The 22,680-nt window shown below is 41.4% G+C and overlaps 1 protein-coding gene across 2 annotated transcripts in view; it reads left to right on the top strand.

The window, feature by feature from the left end:
* The window catches only part of Atrn (attractin), a 141,518-nt gene that overhangs the window by 66,988 nt on the left and 51,850 nt on the right, over positions 1 to 22,680 (top strand). For both annotated transcript variants that reach the window (XM_028878586.2, XM_028878587.2), the window contains exons 13-21: positions 1,595 to 1,716; positions 2,475 to 2,613; positions 5,411 to 5,601; positions 9,306 to 9,525; positions 10,877 to 11,062; positions 11,580 to 11,813; positions 15,559 to 15,696; positions 19,740 to 19,833; positions 20,525 to 20,577. In XM_028878586.2, the coding sequence (XP_028734419.1) occupies positions 1,595 to 1,716; positions 2,475 to 2,613; positions 5,411 to 5,601; positions 9,306 to 9,525; positions 10,877 to 11,062; positions 11,580 to 11,813; positions 15,559 to 15,696; positions 19,740 to 19,833; positions 20,525 to 20,577 (1,377 nt within the window). The remainder of the gene's footprint in view (positions 1 to 1,594; positions 1,717 to 2,474; positions 2,614 to 5,410; positions 5,602 to 9,305; positions 9,526 to 10,876; positions 11,063 to 11,579; positions 11,814 to 15,558; positions 15,697 to 19,739; positions 19,834 to 20,524; positions 20,578 to 22,680) is intronic.

Below are 22,680 nucleotides of genomic sequence, written 5' to 3' on the forward strand. Positions count from 1 at the left end.
ACTAGCAAGCTAGTGCTATCAGATATTTGAAATGTGGCTAGTCTGACTATGGGGCTGATTGTTTTATTTATTTTTTAGTTTTATAAAAGTGCATGTAGTGAGCCAGGTATAGTAGCACATGCCTATAGTCCAAAGACTCAAGAGGCTGAGACAAAAGCCAAGAACATCAACAATAAAAGAACTCTATGTGGCTATTGGCTGCTATATTGATGATAAAGGTCTGATGTTAAGGATAAGACTGGGGGATAGCATATAGCCAATTGTTCTGGTGGACAGTGGTAGAGCTGCTGTTCTCGAAGAGTATTTCTAGCCTCTTTAGCTGGTTACAGCAGTGCAGCATGTCAGATGCACTAAGGTCCCTGCTTCTCAGGCCCCTGAGTTGTTACAGTTTTATCTCCTTATCTACTTGCTTAGTGGTTACCCTAAGCACCACTTCACCAACTCAGTGATTAGCATGTACAAAAATCCTTGAAAATAATAGGAAGAGTGCTTCCAAGATATTTTGTTTCCAATAATCAGTTTAAAGTATGAGACTACATACATTATCTAGTAAGACCAATGTTGCAGTTAACATGAGAGTTATATTGAATAGACTAAAAACTTTTTATTGAATGGAATAAAAACTTTTTATTTCCTAGTATGTGTCAAATTAAGCTGTGCGGGGACATAAGGGTCCTGAGACCATGTTGTCTATTGGAATTTTGGTTCATTGATAGAAAGAAAACAGATTACCAGAACCTGTGAGAATTCCTGACTCTCCCAAAACAGAATCAGGAGAATAATAACCAATTTTAAAAATCAGCTTAAATGTTAGTGTACTAGAAATATATTATCTCAGGTGGTTCAGTGTGAACCTGTTTGTTTTGTCTCCCTTGCTGTGTAGACCTAATCCTGTTACAATAAACCTGGCAGGAAAAGCAGCCTAAGGTACAAACTGACTAGGAGAATTTCTGTAACATTAGGCCAGTGGCCTCTCTTCCTGATTGTTTGTGTCATGTCTATAAGATCGTTTCACAGATGCTGCAGCGTGACTTTGTAGCTTCTCATTTGGGGGTTAATGGGAATTATGTGAGGTCTACAAGGTGTGTAAGTTCTGAAACTCACAGTCTTGAATTCACATGTGTATGGAGTACAGCTTAGCAAGTCCCTCCTGTGGGGTTCTTGGTCACTGGATGTACCTGCCCAGATAGGCCTTGCATTTGTAGCTAGGAGGAATGTCTTGGTCTCTTGTATTACTTTCTTTGGCTTCTGGGCAGCTTCTGGTGTTAATTCTATTACTCGTTGATATTTGTCCTGAGAAGAAAAGCATTCAAAGGCCCATCCAGATCTTCCATTATATCTTAGAAGTGTTACAAAATTAATTAACAGACCTTTGCTTTTCACTTTCTGTATACTTTTTGAGGGGACAGTTACAAAACAGTACTTTTCAAATTGTCTGCTTACATCTGTTTTATTTTAACCTGAACATGGTGGTGTTTTTCCCTTTGAGTTTGACCCTACATTTGCTTCCCAACCATTGTTAGGAGCTTATCTGTCTCAGATTCTGCTCAACAGAGGCTGCCATATAGTTGATGTGTTCTTCTTCTCTTCATAGCCCTTGACCATGACAGATGTGACCAACACACAGATTGTTACAGCTGCACAGCCAATACCAATGACTGCCACTGGTGCAGTGATCACTGTGTCCCTGTGAACCACAGCTGCACAGAAGGCCAGGTCAGATGCTGGTTTTCAAGGATTTTAGAGGAAAGAAAAAAATGCTTGTTGAATTTGGGTATACTGTAAATAATGAGCAGATTTATTTTTAAAATGGAGTGTAGATTTGAATTTTACCATTGCTCAGATTTTCTCTTAGGAAGATATGTTGTATACATCCTGATTCTAAGGGTCTCTATAGCTACTGAGGTTTGTGTGTAGTGACTCAGAAAAAGTGTTTTACAAAATGTCTTTGTCTTATATCTTGACTTATCATAACTTTTGTGCTCACTATATTTGACTTTAAATTCACATGATAATAGGCTAAAGAAGATAAGGTGACCCAGCTTTTGTTGACTTTAATGGTTCATGACAATTTTTCCTCCCAATTTAATGCAGTTAATAAGATATAAAAAGTTATATACTGCTTCTCTGGGCAGGGGGTTGGGAGGAGCACTGGAAAAGTCCCAGGTTCAGCTTTCACATTTTACAGATAAGTGCTGACTGAGGTATGGTGGTGGAGGTGGTTCCAGTGGGCTACCTTGCCAGCTAAAGGCATGTTAGTGAGAATGCACTGTGGTGTTCCCACTAAAGTACCACTTCTTGTTCATTCTATCTATTTAATTCTGTCTGTCTGTCTACCTCCTTCTCTCCCTCCTTCCCTTCCTTCCTATCTGCAGTTACCATCCTTGGTTATATTACTGTCTTTAGGACCCTATTAGTCCTCATTGAGTTCTTTGTGGGAATATAAACAAAAGCACTTCTCCACTGTGTTCTAGATCTCCATTTCCAAGTATGAAAGTTGCCCCAAGGATAACCCTATGTACTACTGCAATAAGAAAACAAGCTGCAGGAGCTGTGCCCTAGACCAGAACTGCCAGTGGGAGCCTCGGAATCAGGAGTGCATTGCTCTGCCTGGTAGGTAGGCCTTGCACTGGAATACCCTCTGTGAGGGGCCAAAACGTGATCCTCCCTCCCTAGGTTAGGTTGAACCTAGGAAAGAGGAGCATTTTCTGTCTATTTAGCCCTCTCACTATTTGGGGGAATTATTTTGTGTTTGTTTTTAACTTAAACATGGTTCTCACATATTTATTCTACTGGCCTTTGAAATAAAGGGAAGCATCATCTGTTCTGAGAATCAGACGGGAGCTGAGATCCACATCACACACCATGTCCCACTTTTCCTCCTTCTGCTGCGATTCCCTGGTCCTAGAGCTCAGCAGCTGTCAGGGCCCCGCAGGAAGCACTTCCTGACAGTTCAGTGAGGAAAGATTTCTGCATCAGCCTCATCTCCTGATGTGAACTTCATTCCTGACTATTTTAGTGGAGGTTCAGAGTGATGATTTTAGGTCCTAAGACCAGCTAGCCATGACTAAATCTTGGTGATATATTTGCTTGATCAGGATATCTTGGAAGCGGGGCTTCTATGGCTCTCCAACATCTGAAGCTTGAGTAGGGCAGTTGATCTGGACTCTCTGAACGAATTTTATTTAGTTTGCCAAATAGGCTTTATTTTAGTCCGTGTTCTATTACTATAAAGAGACCATTCATTACTGAGGCAACTCTTATGAAAGAAAGCATTTAATTGGGGGCTTGCTTATAGTTTCAGAGGATATTATCATCATGGCAGGAGCCTGGCAGCACACAGGCAGATACTGGAGTGAGAGCTGAGAGCTGCAATCCTGATCCATAAGCTGAGAGGCAGAGGGAGAGTGATAGAGATGGGACCTGACATGGGCATTTGAAAGTTCAAAGTCCACCCCGGTGACAAAGTTCCTCTAACAAGCCCACAGCTACTCCAACAAGGCTATGTCCCCAGTCCTTCTCTAATAGTGCCGCTCCCTGGTGAATAAGCATTCACATGTGTGAAGCTATGGGGATCATTCTTGTTCAAACCACTACAGGCTTTTTGTGCTTTTTGTTTTGTGTCTCACTATAGCTGGAGAGCTTCTCTCCAGCTCCCGCCAAGCCCTGGCAGTCCTGTAGCCCACTTGTAAAATAAACACAGAGACGCTTATATTATTTAAACTGGTTGGCCTAATGGCTCAGGCTTCTTGTGATCTAGTTCTTCTATCTTAAATTAACCCATTTCTATAAATCTGTACCTTGCCACATGGCTCGTGGCTTACCAGTATCTTACATGTTAGTACTCATGGCGGCAGCTGGCAGCATCTTCTCACTCATCCTTCCTGTTCCCAGAATTCTCTCTCCTTGTCCCACCTATACTTCCTGCCTGGCTACTGGTCATTCAGTGTTTTATTTATTAACCAATCAGAGCAACACATTTAACATACAGAACATCCCACAGCATCTCACACTTTAATATCCAATAGAATACCTAGGTACCTGTTAAAAGGCGTATTCTTCTAATACAGGCCTTGAGAGCCTGTAATTTTGACTCACTGCCAATACTACATTCTGAGGAGCAAGTTTATCTGCTCTTAAGTTACACCTTTCCACAGGCCTCTCACCAATCTCAATAGCTGTTCCAGTCAAGGAACATTGTTGCTCTGGTTCGGAGGAAATTGCGGCTTGTTCACTTTTATGCTGGTGTCTAGGAGCAACCGTGCTTCCATGTAATCTTTAGATGAGTTCAGCACAATCACAGGAGGAGGTTGGAGACTTCCTTTGGGTGCCATATTACTTTGAGGTTTTCCTTAAACCAGTTTCCCCTTTCACCTCATTTTTGGTATGCCTGTGCACTTGCTTATACCTTCTGTCTCATGATATGAAAACAGGGTAGCATTTGGAGACTTAAATTTATCCATTCCCCAGTTCAATTCCATTTTCAGTTTACTTTTTTCTGTATATGCACATCTTTGTACAGATAAGTGTACGCGTGTGAGCATTGGAGGCCAGAGGGTAACTTCAGTATATTCCTCTATCACTATCCACATTCAATGGTTTTGAGATAGGTCCTTCACTGAATGTTGAGCTCACTGATTATCTATATAGCTGACTCGAAAACCTCAAGCATCCTCCTCCTTCCAGCCCTTAGCTGAGATTACAAGTGAGCAAAACCATGCCTGGCTTTTTGTGTGTGTCCTGAGGATCTGAACTGGGTCCTTAGACTTGGCACAGTATTTTACCCACGGAACCATCTCCTAAGCCCCCATTTGCAGTTTTCTGCCCCATCCTTCCATATACATATTTATTTGTATGTTCTTCATTCAAGATTTTAATCTTCTTTTTCATTTTTCTTCAAAAAGAGTTGCACCAATCTCTAACCATGATAGCACGTGTGCCTTTAGGATGTAGGAGCATTGACCCAGAGTATACTTCCTGAGAGCCAGGAAATGTTACTGGTGAATCTTTTAAAAAGTCTTTTATTCTGGGGCTGGAGAGAAGGCTCAGCAGTTAAGAGTACATACTGTTCTTCCAGAGGACCCAAACTTGGTCCCCAGTGTCCATTCTGGGCAGCTCACAACCACTTGTAACTTCAGCTTGGATCTGATGCCCCCTTATAGCTTCTGTGGGCACTGTAGCCACATGTACAAACCCACACTCAAGTGGCACATATAAACATAATTTTAAAAGTAAATAATTTTATTTAAAAATTTTTTTCTTATGTGTCTGATACTTTCACCACATTCCTAATGAAGCACCTGGAATTCAAATCAGAAGAATGAGCTCAGATGTTCAATAATTGAATTAGTAATATACTACTATATAATTCTAAAATTTTGTTTTCTTTCCTCTCTCCCCTTTATAAAAGAAAATATCTGCGGCATTGGCTGGCATTTGGTTGGAAACTCATGTTTGAAAATCACTACTGCTAAGGAAAATTATGACAATGCTAAGTTGTCCTGTAGGAACCACAATGCCTTTTTGGCTTCCCTTACATCCCAGAAGAAGGTGGAATTTGTTCTTAAGCATCTTCGGTTAATGCAGTCATCTCAGAGCATGGTGAGTTAACATTTTCAGAACTTTGGTTTCTAGGACCCACCTTTCTTCTGAGGACACAACCCCAGCTTATGTGTAGAAGGCCACAGTTGTGTATCATGTACCTGATCAGAGACAGAATTCCAGTAAATGACTAATAATAGACTGTGGACCTGTAATTCAGAGTCCCTTGTTTTAATGCCTTTCAGTACTTTGGATATTTTTATTAGTCATGTTTATTAAGTAAATTACAAGGTATGAATATATGGAATGAATAGTAATATGTGCACATATTTTGGTGGCTTAGGGTTTCTACTGATGTGAAGAGACATCATGACCATGACAACTCTTATAAAGGCAAACATTTAATTAGGGCTAGCTTACAGTTTCAGAGGTTCAGTCCATTATCATCATGATGAGAAGCAAGGCAGTGTGCAGGTAGATATGGTGCTAAAGAAGGAGCTGAGAGTTCTACATCTTGATTTGCAGGCAACAGGAAGTGAACTGTGTCCAACTCTGGGCGTACCTTGAGCATATGAGACCTAAGAGCCCACCCCTACAGTGACACACTTCCTCCAACAAGGCCATACCTACTCCAACAAAGCCACACCTCCTAATAGTGCCACTCTGTAGGCCAAAAGTCTATGGGGGACATACCTATTCAGACCACCACATCTGGTGACATCAGATTAATTCATGTTGGTTTTATATTTAGATTCTTCCTGGGAGAAGGGATAGTACAAAGCTAGTTAGCTAGGTGTTATTAAGCCATTTGCTTCCCTTAAGGTATTATTATAGCATGTAATGTGATCCCCAATAAAAAGTATAAGACCTGGCTAGCCCAGAAGAGGGCACTTTCTTGCTAAGGCTTCTGAATTCAGAAAGGTCCAAGTTCTCTTACTGGCTAGCCAAGCTCTTGAACGGTTTCTAGTTGATGTTGCATGATTCCATTTGTCATTTTTCATGCAAAATCCAAGAATTTTGATGCTCCAGTCAATTAGGTAGATATTCACAAAGCAATTTTTCCATCTGTGCTGACTGTGGTACAGAGAGATGTGGAGTATATGTTTTTGTCTAGCCAGGAGAAAACAGAGTGCAGCACAGCATTTCTAATTTGGCACCAACTTCTCATGACATGTGGAAGCATGGTGTGGGTCCTGGCTGTTAAGTCTCAGGAAGTCTGTATATCTAGAAATGAGCACATACTGGACTATAGGAGGATTTCTGGCAGTTAGATAAAAGCTAGCATTCCTCAGGAACTTATGAAACTGTTTCCTGTTGGTGGCAGTATTAAGGCAGCTCCACATAGTTAAAAGGGAGGTTTATTTGAAGGTTTTACTTACAACAAGTAAAGGGATAGGTTACAGGATCTGGGAGAGGTGAAGTGCAGTCCAGTGGTGTTCTCTAGAGGTCTTTGCTCGATCTACCATCCAACATCCGGGATTACCAGGAACCAAGAGAGCCAGCAGGTCTGGATCTCGGGTCTTAAGGGTTCCCGTCTCACCCTGCCTCAGGGGCAGGCCATAGGTAGGCGTGACAGTTACTAGAAGCCTCACTGGGGGTAGTACTTTCAGGTCAAAGCTGTACAGCTACCCACTACAGGTTCTCATCTGTCAAAAGGAGTCATTTTCTTACCTCTGGTAGAAAAAACATATGGCTACCTGTGGTGCCTATCAGCATATCAAGGCACATACCAGCCTCCAGGCCCCTCACTATCCCAAGTACCTGTTACACATTGCAAAGTCCATGCTGGCCTCCTGCCCCCCCCCCCATACCTGTCCTCCTTCTAGTCCACGTGATTCGTCCACCTCCCATATTCTCTCTTTGTCTCTTGTTGTCTCCACTGTTCTTTCCCACTCTCCCACTTCCCTAGTCCTGGCCATACCCAGTCTGTTTCTCTTTCTCTCTGCTCTGGACTCTTCCAGATGCCTCTGGATATTTTCTCTGTCTTACTCACAATAAAAAACCTTACCCTAATAATGGAGCAGTTGTATCTGCAGTTTCTTTACTGCGCCCCTAGCATACATTTTGTGTCTGCCACACTGGCAGGGCTTTTGTAGCAGAAGTAGACTCCAGGAGCTGAGGGAGACATAGACTGAGCAGTCAGCTCTGAGATGACACCAGAGTAGACAAAGAGGTGAGTGAGTAGAGCAGGTGGAGGAGAAACAGCTGGATAGGTGGACTTGAGAATTTTGAGTCAAATGTGGTGGGTGGCAGAAGCCAGCAGAAACAAATGATCCATACCTTAGGGAGGTCAAATCAGCACCTTGGTTTGGCTGGGAGAGGCTGGGCCCCTTGGGAAGGGGTCCATTTGTGCCCCTCCCAGGTGTTTGACACAAGGCGTATGAGGGGGAGGGGACAGTGAAGAACTGCTGACATGACCGGCCCATTAATGGGGAGGTTTTTTTCATTGTGAATAAGAGAGAGAAAGCATCCAGAGGCATCTGGAAGAATCCAGAGCAGACAGAAAAAGAAGCAGACTAGGCATGGCCAGGGCTCGGGAAATTGGAAAGAATGGTGGAGATTTTGAGATAGCAAGAAGAAACGAGAGGAGAACGAGTGTGCTGTGAACAAATCATGTGGATTATAAGGAGGACAGGTATCTGGGGGAGAAGGCCAGGAGGCTAGAATGGATACTGAGGGAGCCTGGGGGAGAAGGGACTGCCCACAGAGGCCAGAAGAGGGTGTTGGAGCTCCTGGAGCTAGAGTTATAGTTGTAAGCTGCCTGATGTGAGTGCTGGGATCCAAACTCTGGTCCTCTGGAAGAGCAGCATTATCAGCAGAGCCATCTCTCCAGCTCCTATAAAGGTTTGTTTGTTGCAACAGGGAACCAGGCACTGTGCATCATGCCTTTAATCCCAGCACTCAGGAGACAGAGACAAGCAGATCTCTGTGAGTTCAAGGCCACCCTGGTCTATATAGGGAATTCCAGGCCAGCCAGGATTATATAGGGACACTTTGTCTCAAAAAATCCAAACAAATAAAGTTGAAATGAGAAAGAAATTTCAGGGCTATCCAAGACAGGAGCTCAGTGGTAGAATGCAGGCCTAGGAGACACTGGGTTTCACTCCTTGCAACAAAAGCAGAGGAAGCAGAAAGTATTATACAGGTTCATGACTGTTTAAAATAAAATGTAGTGTGGCGTTAGATAACTAGCTCAAATGTGACACATACACATATACACATGATCTCACCTTTCAAAGAAGAAGGAAATCTGTCACCTCGAACAACACAGATGAGCCCGAGTTTTGGCAGGTGCACAGCAGGGAAACTGGAAAAGAAAATGTATGTGTCAGCCTGTGCCCCTTGGCTAAAGGTACAAATTTTAAATCTGAACTGGCCGTGGAGGCTCAGGTAATTATCTGTGGTCAGGCATACAACCAATATTTTATAAGTATTAGTAAGGTGACTTTATTTATGAACCATATTTGTGGATGATCATTTCTTTATAGCACTTGTCATAGAGCATAAGTAGTTTGAAACTTGATTATTGCTTTACTGCTGATCTCTGGGAGTCTTGCTGTGTTATCTTCTTTGAGATATTTTTATGCTTTGCAAAACGATCATATTGAAATGATCACTTATTTTAATCTACCTTGCCTGAGTTTGGGGAATAAGGAGCTTTCCACTTATCTGTGAGGTATACCCAAAACTAGTGGTTTTTATGCCAAATCCTGTTTTGGTAAAGACAGCGGTTGTATTCATAACTGTGTTTCTTTTGCCTGTAGTCCAAGCTCACTCTGACTCCATGGGTTGGTCTTCGGAAGATCAATGTGTCTTACTGGTGCTGGGAGGATATGTCCCCATTTACAAATAGTTTGCTGCAGTGGATGCCATCTGAGCCCAGTGATGCTGGCTTCTGTGGGATCTTGTCAGAGCCTAGTACTCGGGGATTGAAGGCTGCAACCTGCATCAACCCACTCAATGGCAGTGTTTGTGAAAGACCTGGTAAGGACACGGAGGGGTCCAGGGCTCCGAGAGGTTTGCTAGGAAAGCATAGGAGACATAGTTGATGGGATACTGAGATGTATAAAATACTCATGGTACCAATTCGAGAACACCGATCCAGGCATACGTATTTCAAACAAATCCCAGTGCAGAAGGAAATAGTCTTTGCCTCTGATTGGTTTGAGTCATACTCAAACCAGCAATAAAATGACTGAGGGAACATAATCTAGTATCGAGCTAGACTGCTTTGTTGAGCATAAAAGTGTTGAGACTCGTTCTGAAAGGTAAAATTCCTTGGTGTTGGCAGAGAAAGGCTATGGAAGAAAGAGACCTTTAGAAAGCAGCAGGTCAGGACAGTACTCAGAAAGCTACTGTGGTGGGGTGGGGGGTGGGGGTTGGCCATGGCAAGACACTGAGAGCAACCCCAGGCTGTGACAGTCCTGTGCTGAGGCTATGGTTGGGCTCCATGAAGGCAGGCCCAGGGCAACCACACACAAATGAGAACTCAGAAATAGAGGGGCAAGTGTGGGTTGTTTTGGGAGGCTGCATTCCATTCCCAGTACTTTGCCTGAGTAATACTGAGGTGTAGAGGAGATTCACAGCATGGGATCTGCCTTAGGAGAGGGTTTCTAAAATATTTAAAAAATACTTATTTATCTTCTAATCTCGTGTGTGTGTGTGTGTGTGTGTGTGTGTGTGTGTGTGTGTGTGTGAGTGTGAGAGAGAGAGAGAGAGAGAGAGAGAGAGAGAGAGAGAGAGAGAGAGGGAGGGAAGGAGGGAGGGAGGGAGGGAGGGAGGGGGAAGAGAGGGAGGGAGGGAGGAGAATGCAAGTAGAGGTGCCTTTGGAGGCCAAGGTGTCAGACCCCTTGGAGCTGGAGTCACAGCTGGTGATGATTCACCTGACTGAGTGTCAGGAGGTGAACTCGGGTCCTCTGGAAAAGCAGTGCATGCTCTTAACCCCTGAGACATCTCTCCAGCTCCCTGGACTTCTACAGTTCTTACAGGAAAGCTTCTCCTCCTTGTTAGATGCTAAATGCTTTGGTGAATTGAATGCTGCCATCCCTCAGCTTTTTCAGTGTAGACTTTAACAAACTCAGGTTAGTTCTGAGACACCCCCCCCCACATACACACAGTTCGTCAATCTTTGCCCACCTTTGTCTTCAGTGCCTTCTGAAAAGAAAGTCCATTTCCCTCCCCTAAATGCTTCAGTACATCTGAATAAATAGAACCTCTGACTCCCAAGTTTCCTGGGCTTTCCTCCATGTAGTACAGTGCTGAACTGATTTCATAATGCGTATTGTAAAGTCTTTGATTTTAGCTGACCAGTGTCCATTTTGGGCTTAATTCCCAGCAAACCACAGTGCCAAGCAGTGCCGGACACCATGTGCCTTGCGGACAGCGTGTGGCGAGTGCACTAGCAGCAGCTCTGAGTGCATGTGGTGCAGCAACATGAAGCAGTGTGTAGACTCCAATGCCTATGTGGCCTCCTTCCCTTTTGGCCAGTGTATGGAGTGGTATACAATGAGCAGCTGCCCACGTAAGTGAACCGAGTCTTTGAACATTTACAGGCAAGTTGAACTTGACCTTCTGCTCAAGTCTGTTCAGAAGATGGTTAGGCTGGTCCTTCCAGGTTAAAATGTGTATATAGAATTGGGTACAATGATCCAGGCAGTAAATCATATAAATCTAGATAGGTCACAGGGTACAGAATAACTTTTCTTTTTCAGGGTCATATTATAGTTCAATCTCTATAATGTTCAATCTCTAATGTCTCCGCATCTTAATCTGCCTGTTTGTAAAGTGATTTCCAGTAGAGGACCTCATAGGTCCCTTCTACTTCCAACATCCTTGTATTGAAAAGGTGGGAAAAGTCTCTGTTCTATGTTGTGTAAAATATTGGGCTCTTTAAATTATTTCATTTCTGTGGTCACTATAAGGTACTAGTATTAGTATTAATTCAAGGAAGTAAACATCTGTCAAAGAAAAAGTAATCAGTGAATTGAAATCTACTTGTGATAGTGAATTACAAGTTTAATTTTTTTTTTTTTTAATAGCTGAAAATTGCTCTGGCTACTGTACCTGCAGCCATTGCTTGGAGCAACCAGGCTGTGGCTGGTGTACTGATCCTAGCAATACTGGGAAAGGGAAATGTATCGAGGGCAGCTATAAAGGACCTGTGAGGATGCCTTCACAGGCCTCTACTGGAAATGTGTATCCACAGCCTCTTCTGAACTCCAGCATGTGTCTAGAGGGCAGCAGATACAACTGGTCTTTCATTCACTGTCCAGGTAAGATGCCTTTGTATCCTGGTTCAGCTCTCTCACTACCTGTTTATAAGAATAAACCTTGACATAAAAGCCGCCGGCACAGATCCCCAGCCCATTTTTAAATTGGGTTGTTTGTTTCCTTGACTCTGATTTTTGAGTTCTTTCGATTTTCTGGGTATTAATCCTCTGTTAGATGTATAGCTTGCAAAGATTCTCCCCATTGGATTTCTTCTTCACTTGGTTGATTTTTTTTTTCTTAGCTGCACAGAAGCTTTTTAGCTTTATGAAGTCTCATTTACCAGTTGTTGGCCTCAATTCCTGGGCACATGGAGTCCTCCTTAGAAAGTCCTTTCCTACACATATATCATCATGTAGGGTACTGCCTGTGTTTTCTTCTAGAAGTTGCAGTGTTTGGGTTATGTCTTTGATTCTTTTGGAGTTAGTTTTTGTGATAGGTGATGGATACAGATCTATTTTCATTCTTCTGCATGTGGACATCCAGTGTTCCCAGCATCATTTGTTGAAGATGTTATCTTTCCTACAGTGTATGTGCTTTGCCGCTTGGTGAAATATGAGATGGCTGTAGCTATAAATATTTATGTTTGACTCTTCTGTTTTATTCTGTTGGTCTGCATGTCTGTTTTGTGCCCATACCAAACTGTTTTGATCCCTCTAGCTCAGTGGTATACCTTGAAATCTGTGATGGTAGTCCGTCACTTTCAGTCCTTTTGCTCAGCATTGCTTTTGCTATCTAGAGTCTTTGCTGGTTCCATATGAATTTTAGGATTTTTTTTTTCCTATTTCTGTGAAGAGTGTTGTTTGTGTTTTGATTGGGATTGCATTGAATCTGTAAATTTTTTTTGTAAATGGTCATTTTCACAATATTAATTCTAATGATCCATGAACACAGGATGACTCCATTTTCTAGTGCCTCTCTTGATCCCTGTCTTAGAGATTTTGAGTTTTCGTTGTAGGAGTCCTTCACCTCCATGGTTACGTTTATTCCTAGATATTGTATTGTCTTTGGTATTTTAAAGATTGTGTCCATGAGCTCTTTCTCAGTATTTTTTTTAGTTTAATTTTTAAAAAATGTATGTGTATGAGTGTTTTTTTGGAACTTATGTCTGTGCACCATGTGCATAGAGTACCCTCTGAGGCCAGAAGATGGCATCGTATCCCCTGGTACTGGATTTACAGACAGTTGTGAGCTGCCAAGTAGGTGCTGGGAATTGAACCCAGGTCCCCTGCAAGAACAGCCAGTTCTCTTATCTGCTGAGCCATCTCTCCAGCCCCAGAGCTACTGATTTTTGAAAGTTGATTTTGTACCTTGTCACTTTAGTGAAATTGTTGATTGTTTCTAGAAGTTTAATGATGGACTTTTTGAGATTTCTTGTGTATAATATCATGTCATATATAAAAAGGGATAATTTGACTTCTTCTTTTCCTATTTATATCCCTTTAATTTCTTTTTCCTGCCTTATTGTTCCATCTAATGCTTACAGCACTGTATTGACAAGGAATAGGGATTGTGAACAGCCTTGTCTTAGTTTTCATTTTAATGGGATTGCACACACACACATACACACACACACACACACCCATTTAAGATAATGTTGGCTGTGGGTTTGTCATATACAGCTTTTATTATGCTAAGTTATGTTCACTCCAATCTTGTTCTCTCTAGGACTTTTATCATGAAAGCATTTTGGATTTTTTTTCCAAGCCCTTTTCTGCATCTACTGAGATAATGATGTGATTTCATCATTAAGTCTACTTATGTGATTTATTCTATTTACTGACTTAGATATGTTGAGCCAACCTGAAATTCTTGGATAAAGCCCACTTGCTTGTGATGGATGATCTTCTTGATGTATACTTGTATTGTGTTTGCTAGTATTTTATCGAGGACTTTGGCATCTGTGTTTGTCAGGGATACTGGTCTGTAGTTTGGCTATTTTGTTGTCTTTACTTAGTTTGGGTATTAGAGTCATTCTGGCTTTGGGAATGAGTTTGGGAGTGATCCTTCTATTCGTGTGTGTGTGTGTGTGTGTGTGTGTGTGTGTGTGTGTGTGTGTGTGTAGTATATGTATAATTTAAGAATTATTGATTGTTGTCTTTTTTGAAGTCTGGTAGAATTCTGCTATGAGTCTATCTGGTTCTGGACTCTCTTTAGTTGGAAGGCTTTTTATTACTCTTTCAATCTCCTTGTTTGCTATGGTCTGTTTAGGTTGCTAATTGCCACATGATTTAACTTTGATAGTTTGGATGAATCAAGAAATTCACCCATTCCTTTTAGATTTCCAACTTAATGGAATATGGGTTTTAAAAATATTTCTTTATAACATTCTGTATTTCTTTGGTGCCTGTTATACTGTTTCCCTGTTCATTTATGATTCTGCTAATTTCTTTCTTCCTTTCTTGTGGTTAGCTAGGCCAAGGGCCTCTCACTCTTCTTACCTTCTTAAAGAACCAGCTCTTAGAGACTCATTGGTTCTTTGTATTGGTTTTGTTTTTGTTGTTCCCATTTCATTAATTTCTTCTTTAATTTTTATTATTTCTTGTCATCTACTGGGTTTGGGTTGGGTTTAGTTCTTGTTTTTTCAGGATTTCCCCTTGCATCATTAAGTCATTTATTTGGACTCTTGGATTTCTTAAGGAGGCCCTCAGGTCTCATTTTCCTCTTAGAACTGCTTTTAATGTATCCTGGAGGATTTGTCGTGTTGTGTTTTCATTTTAATTTAGTTCCAGGAACATTTTGATTTTTTTGTCTTTGACCTTTTCATCATTCAGTAATGAGTTGTTTAATCTCCATGGGTTTATACACTTACTAGAGTTTTGTTCACTGTTGATTTTAAGTTTTATTACATAATGGGCAGATAGGATACATAGACTTTGTATTTGTTAGGGTTTCCTTTGTGTCCCAGCATGTGCTTCCATTACTGCTGAGTAGAACGTATATTCTTTGACATTTAGGTGGAAGAGTCTGTGGATAGCTGTTAGATTCATTTTATATAAGAAGTCGTTTAATTCTGAAGTTTCTCTGCTTATTTATTTTTGTCCAGATGACTTAGCTATTGGATAGTCACTTACTATTACTGATTTTTTAAAAAGGAGAAGAAAAGAAAGAAAAATAATTTTAAAAATCCTGAAAGGAAAAATACCAAATATGAACCAGGTTTTCTGAGTAGTGGGATTATGTTTGATTTTTTTCCCCTCTTTCCTTTATTTTTCAAGTACACTGTCATAAGCATGAGTCTTTATAGTGAATAACAACAAAAATTATTTTTATATTGCTGTAGACTTTCACCTTGCTTTGATAATATGTTTGGTTTTTCATGACTAATTTGGTTTTGGTATTTTTATTTTCTCAGATTAGTTTTTAGTGAACTTTCTTTTATTTTGTTTGTGTTTTTTAGACTGGCCTCAACTTGCTACGTAGCTAAGGATGGCCTTGAATTCCACACCCAGCTTTTTTTCCTTCCTTTCTTTATTTTTTATTTATTGAAAACAATTTTTTTTTTTAGATGAGAATCTCACTGTGTTACCCAGGCTGACCTCAGACCTCTGGGCTTAAGCAGGATGGGTCCACAGGATAGGGATGCTGCCTGCCTCTTCTTTCCTAGTAGCTGGAACTATAGGCGCAGACACCCATGCACAACTAACTCTGGTGATTAACATTTAGAGCACATGCAAATAAATCTGTGAAATTTACTCACCCAGTCTTCCTGCGGGAGACACAGAACCCTTACAGTTCTTTGCCTTTCAGCTTGCCAGTGCAATGGACACAGCAAATGTATTAATCAGAGTATCTGTGAGAAGTGTGAGAACCTGACCACCGGCAAGCACTGCGAGACCTGCATATCCGGCTTCTATGGTGACCCGACTAATGGAGGCAAATGTCAGCGTAAGTCACTGGTCAACTTTGTTTGTAACAGTGCAGTACTGGCATTTGACTTAAATATCTTAAAGGAGAAAGGCCTCCTATGGAAGCACATCAGCTCAGGTGAAGCAGAACAGTGCTGGGTTGGGTGGTCTTCTCACTGTGGAGGAACCAGGTTAGCAGCATTGTCGGGGGAGAGAGGGAAAAGCTAGGAATGAGAAGTCCTGGTGCTGAGTCAGAATGAAGACATATCTTCAGTTTCTTTTTCTATACCGAGGTACCACAGAGGCATCCAGAGATGTCTTCTGCTGGAAGCTCAGACAGAGGCAGAGGAGTGATGGTACATTTGAAAATCTGCGGTGGCCAGGGGAGCCCCCTTCTGAACTACACTTCCATCAGAGATGCAACACCTGGCTGTGCCAGTCTGTGGAGGGAGGGCAGCTCACCTCCTGAGGACCCCAGATCAAGTCTCTGCAATGGCCTGGGTTTGGTGTTTGTTTGGTTTTAGACAGGATCTGGGGGAGTTGAAGATGAGCTTCAACTCCTTATCCTCCTGCCCACACCTCCAAATGCCCAGCTTCACACAGGTTCTCCTTAGTACTTCTCAGATAGTTTAAGATTTGAATAGTCCCACATTTTCCCACTCAGGTCTGAAAGCCATAGGCTACTCTATTGTTAGAACGTAAGTTAATATCTTTTTAATCAGTAAGTCACATTCATGAATTCATTTTTTATTTGTTCCAGTCTCCAATTGAAAAATACTATGAATCCTATAGTTGAAAGACCCCTTAAGCTGTAATTAAGAAAAGAGTTCTCAGGCCAAGAAAAAACTCAGTTGGTATAGTGTTTGCCTAACATGCAGGAAGCCCTGGGTTTGATCCCAGCACCAAGTGAAAATGCAGCTGTCATCTGGGGGTGGGGAGAATGCCTGGGACCCAGCACTCACAATGTATAGGCAGGAACTCAGAAGTTTAAGGTTATCTTTAGCTATGTAATGAATTGAAGGCCAGCCCAGGCTACATGAGACCTTGTCTCAAAGTGGAGAAGCAGGGGAGAATACCCGATAGCAACCTCTGGTCTTTGTGTACACACAACATGTTCGCATGCTCCTGTCAATGCCCCCCCCTCCCCAAGAACAGACATCTTTATCTGCTTCTCAGATCTCACCTCTAAATTCTTTACTGTGGCCCTTCACAACTGACCCCAAGCCAGTCAGGAATGAAAAGGCAGTCTAGCTGGATATCTCTAACCTCTCTAGGATATGGCTATGGAGATTAAGGGAGAGCAGTGTCTGATAACATCCACAGCACATCAAAAATGTGATTATCACCTGTCTGGTGTCATTTACCACTACCCTTCAGGAAAACTTCTTGCTGAAGTTATAAAGTATTCAATACTATGTTGTTAAGAAGTGTCCCACACAGGTGTGTGGGTTCACGCAGACCCGAGGACTGAAGGCTCAGAGGCACCTTAAGAATGAATCTAGCCTTTCTCGGCTGCAGGGGAGTCCAGCCTCTAAGGACTGAAGCACTTTCCCTTCGCCCAGCGCATTTTTGTTTTCTATTTACAGTTTAGCCAGTTAATTTCTGTATGCTCAAAACAACCTGAAAGGAACTCCCAAAGATACAAAGTCAAGTGCAGATTCTTCGATTTCTCAGGTACCACAGTTTTCTGGGTTTCCTGAACCAAATTTTGCATAGGCCTTTGGTCCTTGGGAGATTCTCAGACAAGATTCACATAGGGTGATAAGGGCTATAAGAGAAACAGAAGGCATCCGTTAAACAAAGGATGAATTAGGATAGGTGCTACTCTGTGGAGCCAGGCCAGGTGCAGCTCAGCAGGAATGGAGCCACTGTGCCTTAAGAACAAACATATCAAGGATGGCACAGCTCCTTGTCTTTGAGGGATCTCAAATCAGTTAAAACCAGTTCTTTGACTTTGATGTAAAGCACATATTATAGGGCTAGAGATATGGATTAATTGGTAGAGCCTCGGTCTAGCATGCAGATAGCCCAGGGGTCATTCCCTAGCGCTGCATAAACTTACCAGGTGTCATACCCCTGTAATCCCATCCCTTGGGGGTAGAGACAGAAAGATCAAAAGTTCAAGACCATCCTCTACTGAAGTTTGAGGCCATCCTGGGCTACCTGAGACCTTGCCTTAAAAAAATAAATAAATAAATAAAAAATTTAAAAAAAAAAGACATTTTGATGTATGAGGGTTGAAGAGAAAGAGAAGCACTTGGAAAGAAAGATCTATGGACTGTGTGTATAGGCTTCTTATACAGAGGATTTTCATAGCTTTTGAATCTGTTACCCTCAAAGAGGTACTGAGAAACCTAAACATGATCACAGTGGTTTCTGAGAGACACCTGGCAGGATTCCAGGAAATGCGTAAAGCTTGCAGATCACAGATGTGCAAGTGCGTAGGACATCTCTGAGGCAAAGTTCAGTCTTGTTAGAGATTCTCAGGTGATGTCTGGGGAAAGGGTTAAGGCCACGCCTACAGTTGTATATGCTCAGGCTGTCAGCCTGGGTTATGGCTGTTTGAACATATAATACTCATCTACAGAAGGCGTAGCATCTCTGTCAGCAGCCTTCACAGCACGTTAACTGCTGGAGTCCTTGCTTCTCAGTTAGTGAAAGGCCCAGCCAGACTAAGGTGAGGGGCTCCTGGTCCTTCCTGTGTCCCTGTAATTTTCCCTGGCTTTCCAACTTGCTTCAAACATACTTATCTATTAGGTAATTATAAGAACACTAAATATTACTGAATAGTAAATGTTTATGACTTTGTGGTGACAGCCACTGAAGAACTAGATGCCTTTATCCCTCCAAATCAAGTAACCTTCCCAGAGTCTCACAGTAAGCTATAGCTGAGTCGGGAGCCACATCTACTATGTTTTGATCTGAACAGCTAGCCTGCTTGTGTCTCCAGGTGACCATCCCCATGTCCTAAGCTGCCTCTAGAAAAATCACGTCTTCCTTTGCAGGGTCTTAGTATGGTTGTCTTGAACCTTGCTGTACTTTCCAAAGTCCTGGTTCATAATAGAAGACAGCTTTTTAGATACTATGGGAAGACTATATATTGAACCTTGACATACCTTCTTTAAAAAACTTAAAATTATTTTTAAAATAGTGCTTTAGCATTGATATATATTAAATGCTTACTGTTTCAGGTGCCATCCATACCTCCTTTAGTCCTCACCTTAGTCCTATGGGTTGGATAATGTTACTGTCCACATCATTTAGACAAGGAAATGGTCTCAGGTTAAGTCTCATGCTCAGAGCTACGTGGAGGACAGTGGAGTCAAATGTGAGCAGGCTGACAAGACGGATTTCCATTAATGCAGTGTACCAAATCTGTACTCATAGAGGAAGAGTTGAACACTGCTGTTCTCAACTGCCTCATGTGTTCTGATGATCTCTGTACTATTCTGTTTGAAAGGTTTCTTTCAGTGATCTTATTTTTCTCCACATGGATTTTTTTTTTTAAATATACTGTTCTTCAGCCTAATGCTTTTCATTACTCACATGAAAACAAGGTTCCATAGCAAAGGAGAAGTCAAAGCTAGGCTAGGAAGTCCTGCAGGAAGTGCTTCCCTTAACTAGGGAACCTCTTCATTCTGAACCTTCGGGAACTTGATTCAAAATGTGGCCGAAATAGAGCAGATCCCCCAGATGAGGCAGAGGGCAGTCACCACCCAGGTCATCTCTACAAGGCGAGGGCCCAGCATGTGACATACTACAAATGCTCTTAAATGTTGATTGAACAAAAACCATAATTCTGAAAGAGTCTGTCACAAAGGTGGAAATAGTGATTGCTTCAGGTAACAGCAGAACATAGCCTTGTCTTTCCTCCTGCCTTGACTGTTGATTCCTTTAATGCCATCTTTATATTATTAGAAATAAATCATTAGCTGAAAATTATTGAATCTTACTCAGTGATTTCTCTTGCTGTAGTCTGTCTTTCCTGTAAACCCATTTCAGGCAGAGTTATTTGTCTTAGTCAAAGTCTGTGGTAATAAACCGTCACCCAGTTGTGACCTGTGGTCCATTCCTTCTCCCCAGCATGCAAGTGCAACGGACACGCATCGCTGTGCAACACCAACACTGGCAAGTGCTTCTGCACCACCAAGGGTGTCAAGGGGGACGAGTGCCAGCTGTGAGTACCACACTCTTTGTATCACCAGTGAGGGCCAGGACATGCAGCTGCCCGAAGCCTGAGAGCACCTGCTTGCCTATTGTTTCCCAGGGGGGTTGAGCAGATTAGTTTGGAAGTTTGCCTTTTTTGCTTCAGACAGGATGCCTTAGTTACTTTCTGTTGCTTTGATAAAACACTATGACCAAGGTAACTTATAAAAGGAAGCATTTAATTTGGCTTATGGTTAAGAGCTTTAGAGTCTCTATATTGAGTTCCAGGCCAGCAAGGGCTATGTAACGAGACCCTATCTTAGAAAAAAAAAAAAAAAAAGTAAATGAATGAATGAATGAATAAATACGATTAGTTTTACATAGGAAGGAAGAACAGGATAGAAATGTTTGAAAAATATTTTAACTGCACTTTTGGAAGAATACACAATCCACACAAAAGTAAAAATGTGGTTTTCCAGTAGGAACTAGCATTATTACACCTGGACTTGCCTTACGTCTTTGGGCATGTTTTGTTTATCCATTGCTTTTAGACTATTGCTGGTGTAAACTGCTGAGTAGTTAGCAGAAAAACTGATGTAAATGGGTTAGTCCATCTGACCTGAATAATGGTACAGTTTATGTAGAAGGATCTGCTTAAAAATGAATATAGATTCTGTGCTTTAAATACCAATAGAAAATAATTTCTTTTTCCCCCCCACCAGATGTGAGGTAGAAAATCGATACCAAGGAAACCCTCTCAAAGGAACATGTTATTGTAAGTTTTTATAATTCTTGTTTCTAGAAACAAAGTAGTTGAGCAAAACTGCATTGCTTTCTTTGACATGGTTTGAGAATAAAATGCTTGAGGACTATAGCAAATACTCATAGACATGTCCCTGACTTAGTGGACACTATTTTAATTGTGGTCACGGTTTCTGTTATTCTGTCCATAGCAGTTCGCAGGGATATACTTTCCTGGCTTTTCTTAGTTCCCTTGAAAGCCTCCCTCCTCAGCCACTGCCTCATGTAGTCTCTCATGTCACATTTAAGATGAGGGTGACGAAAGTTTCTGAAATTCAGGGGAGGTTTCACCATCTTCTCTGGGGCTGAATTGTGTTCACCATATCTCAAGGAACAAATAAATAAAACAAAAGACCAAATTATTACCTTGGAGTGAAAAGTGAATCTGGTAAGGTAACCAGGTTTATGATAAATATATTTTTCTCTATGTATGAGAATCTGCATAGTAGGTTCCAGATTATAGAACAAGAGAAAAAGGAATTAATTTTTGACATATGCAATATAATGGTAATACAAACTGTAGAAAAAAGTATGTGTGTATATGGGCGGTTCTTGACCTTAGGTAGGAAAAGTACTTTTCTGTAGCTTTTGGGGAGGTCTTTACGTTGTAATCTTCTACCTCGGCTTCCCAGGTATCCGGGACCACTGGTCCTATGGAATTCTTAGCTATGATTCTAAAACTGATTCAGCAAAGAAAATATTAATGTGTACTTTTTCAAAATTTAAAACTTACATTAAAAGAAATTGGGTCTGCAAATGTGGCGCAGTAGTAGAGTGCTTGCATAGCTGTGTTAATCCCTAGCACGACAGAACAAAACATTTTTAAAAATTAAAAACAAGCTGGGTGTAAGGGCACATGCTCATAATCCTAGCACTTGAGATATGCAGGCAGGAAGATCATGAGTTTGAGGCCTGTCTGAGCTACATAATATGAAACCTTTTTCAAATAATACTTATATTTTCTTCTTCAAAAATATTTTTGTTGTTACTTTATGTGGATGCGTGTTATTGCAACGTGTATATCTGTGTAATGTGTGCACACCTGTTGCTCTTGGAGGCTAGAAGAGGATGTCAGTTCCCTTGGATCTGGAGCTACCAACAATTGTTAGCTGCCATGTGGGTGCTGGTAACAGAACTCTGGAAGAGCAGCCAGTGCTCTTAGCCACTAAGCTGTCTCTGCTGCCCCCAGCCTCTCTTCTTCAATTTAAGACAAAGGCCTCACTGTGTAGCCTCAGCTGGTCCATGTGTAGAATGGCTAACCTTGAACTCACAAAAATCTGCCTGCCTCTGTCTCCTGAGTATTGGGATTAAAGTAGCCACACCTGCCCCTACAATTTCTACATTTGATAAAAATCTTATGACTAGGATATAGTGAGAACTTTTAGAACCGAATAAGAAAACAGTTACAGTTAAAAGCCAAACAAACAAACAAACAAACAAACAAATTCTAGCACTGAAAAAAAAAACAAATTTTTAAAAAACAGGCAAAGATTCACTAAGGAAAATATGAATGAAGAGTAATTAAAAATCAACAAATACTTCAAAAATACTCAGCATTATTATATTGCCATAGATAGGTTATATATTTAAGACCACACAGTGAGGCAGAGGCCAAAATGACTGTAATCAAAAGCTGACACTGGCCTGGGGAGGTAGCTCGGTTGGTAAAGTTCTTGCTGTGAAAGCGTGAGAACCTGAGTTTGAAACCCAGAACTCATACAGAAAGCCAGGTATGGTGGTGAGGGCTTCGAATTCCAGCACTAGAGAGGTGGGGCTCACGCCAGGTAGGTAGTCTACCTGTCCCAACAAACAAGGTGGATGACACCTGATGAATGACGCCCCAGGGTGATCTTTGGCCAGCATACATTCGACATATAAAAAGCTAATTCTTTGGTTTACTAGAAGACAGATATAATCTGTTTTTGCATTCAATCTGTTTTAATAAACCTTCTTTGGTTAACCATATTGAAAAAAAAACCAAAAACCTGACCTTACCTGACTGAAAAAGGATAGAGTGTTTTAATAGCCAATTCTGACAGTTATTGATAGTATCCTTACTATCATAATGACTAGAGAA

The sequence above is a fragment of the Peromyscus leucopus genome, chromosome 4, assembly GCF_004664715.2.
Source record: "Peromyscus leucopus breed LL Stock chromosome 4, UCI_PerLeu_2.1, whole genome shotgun sequence".
In the NCBI taxonomy this organism is placed as follows: domain Eukaryota; kingdom Metazoa; phylum Chordata; class Mammalia; order Rodentia; family Cricetidae; genus Peromyscus; species Peromyscus leucopus.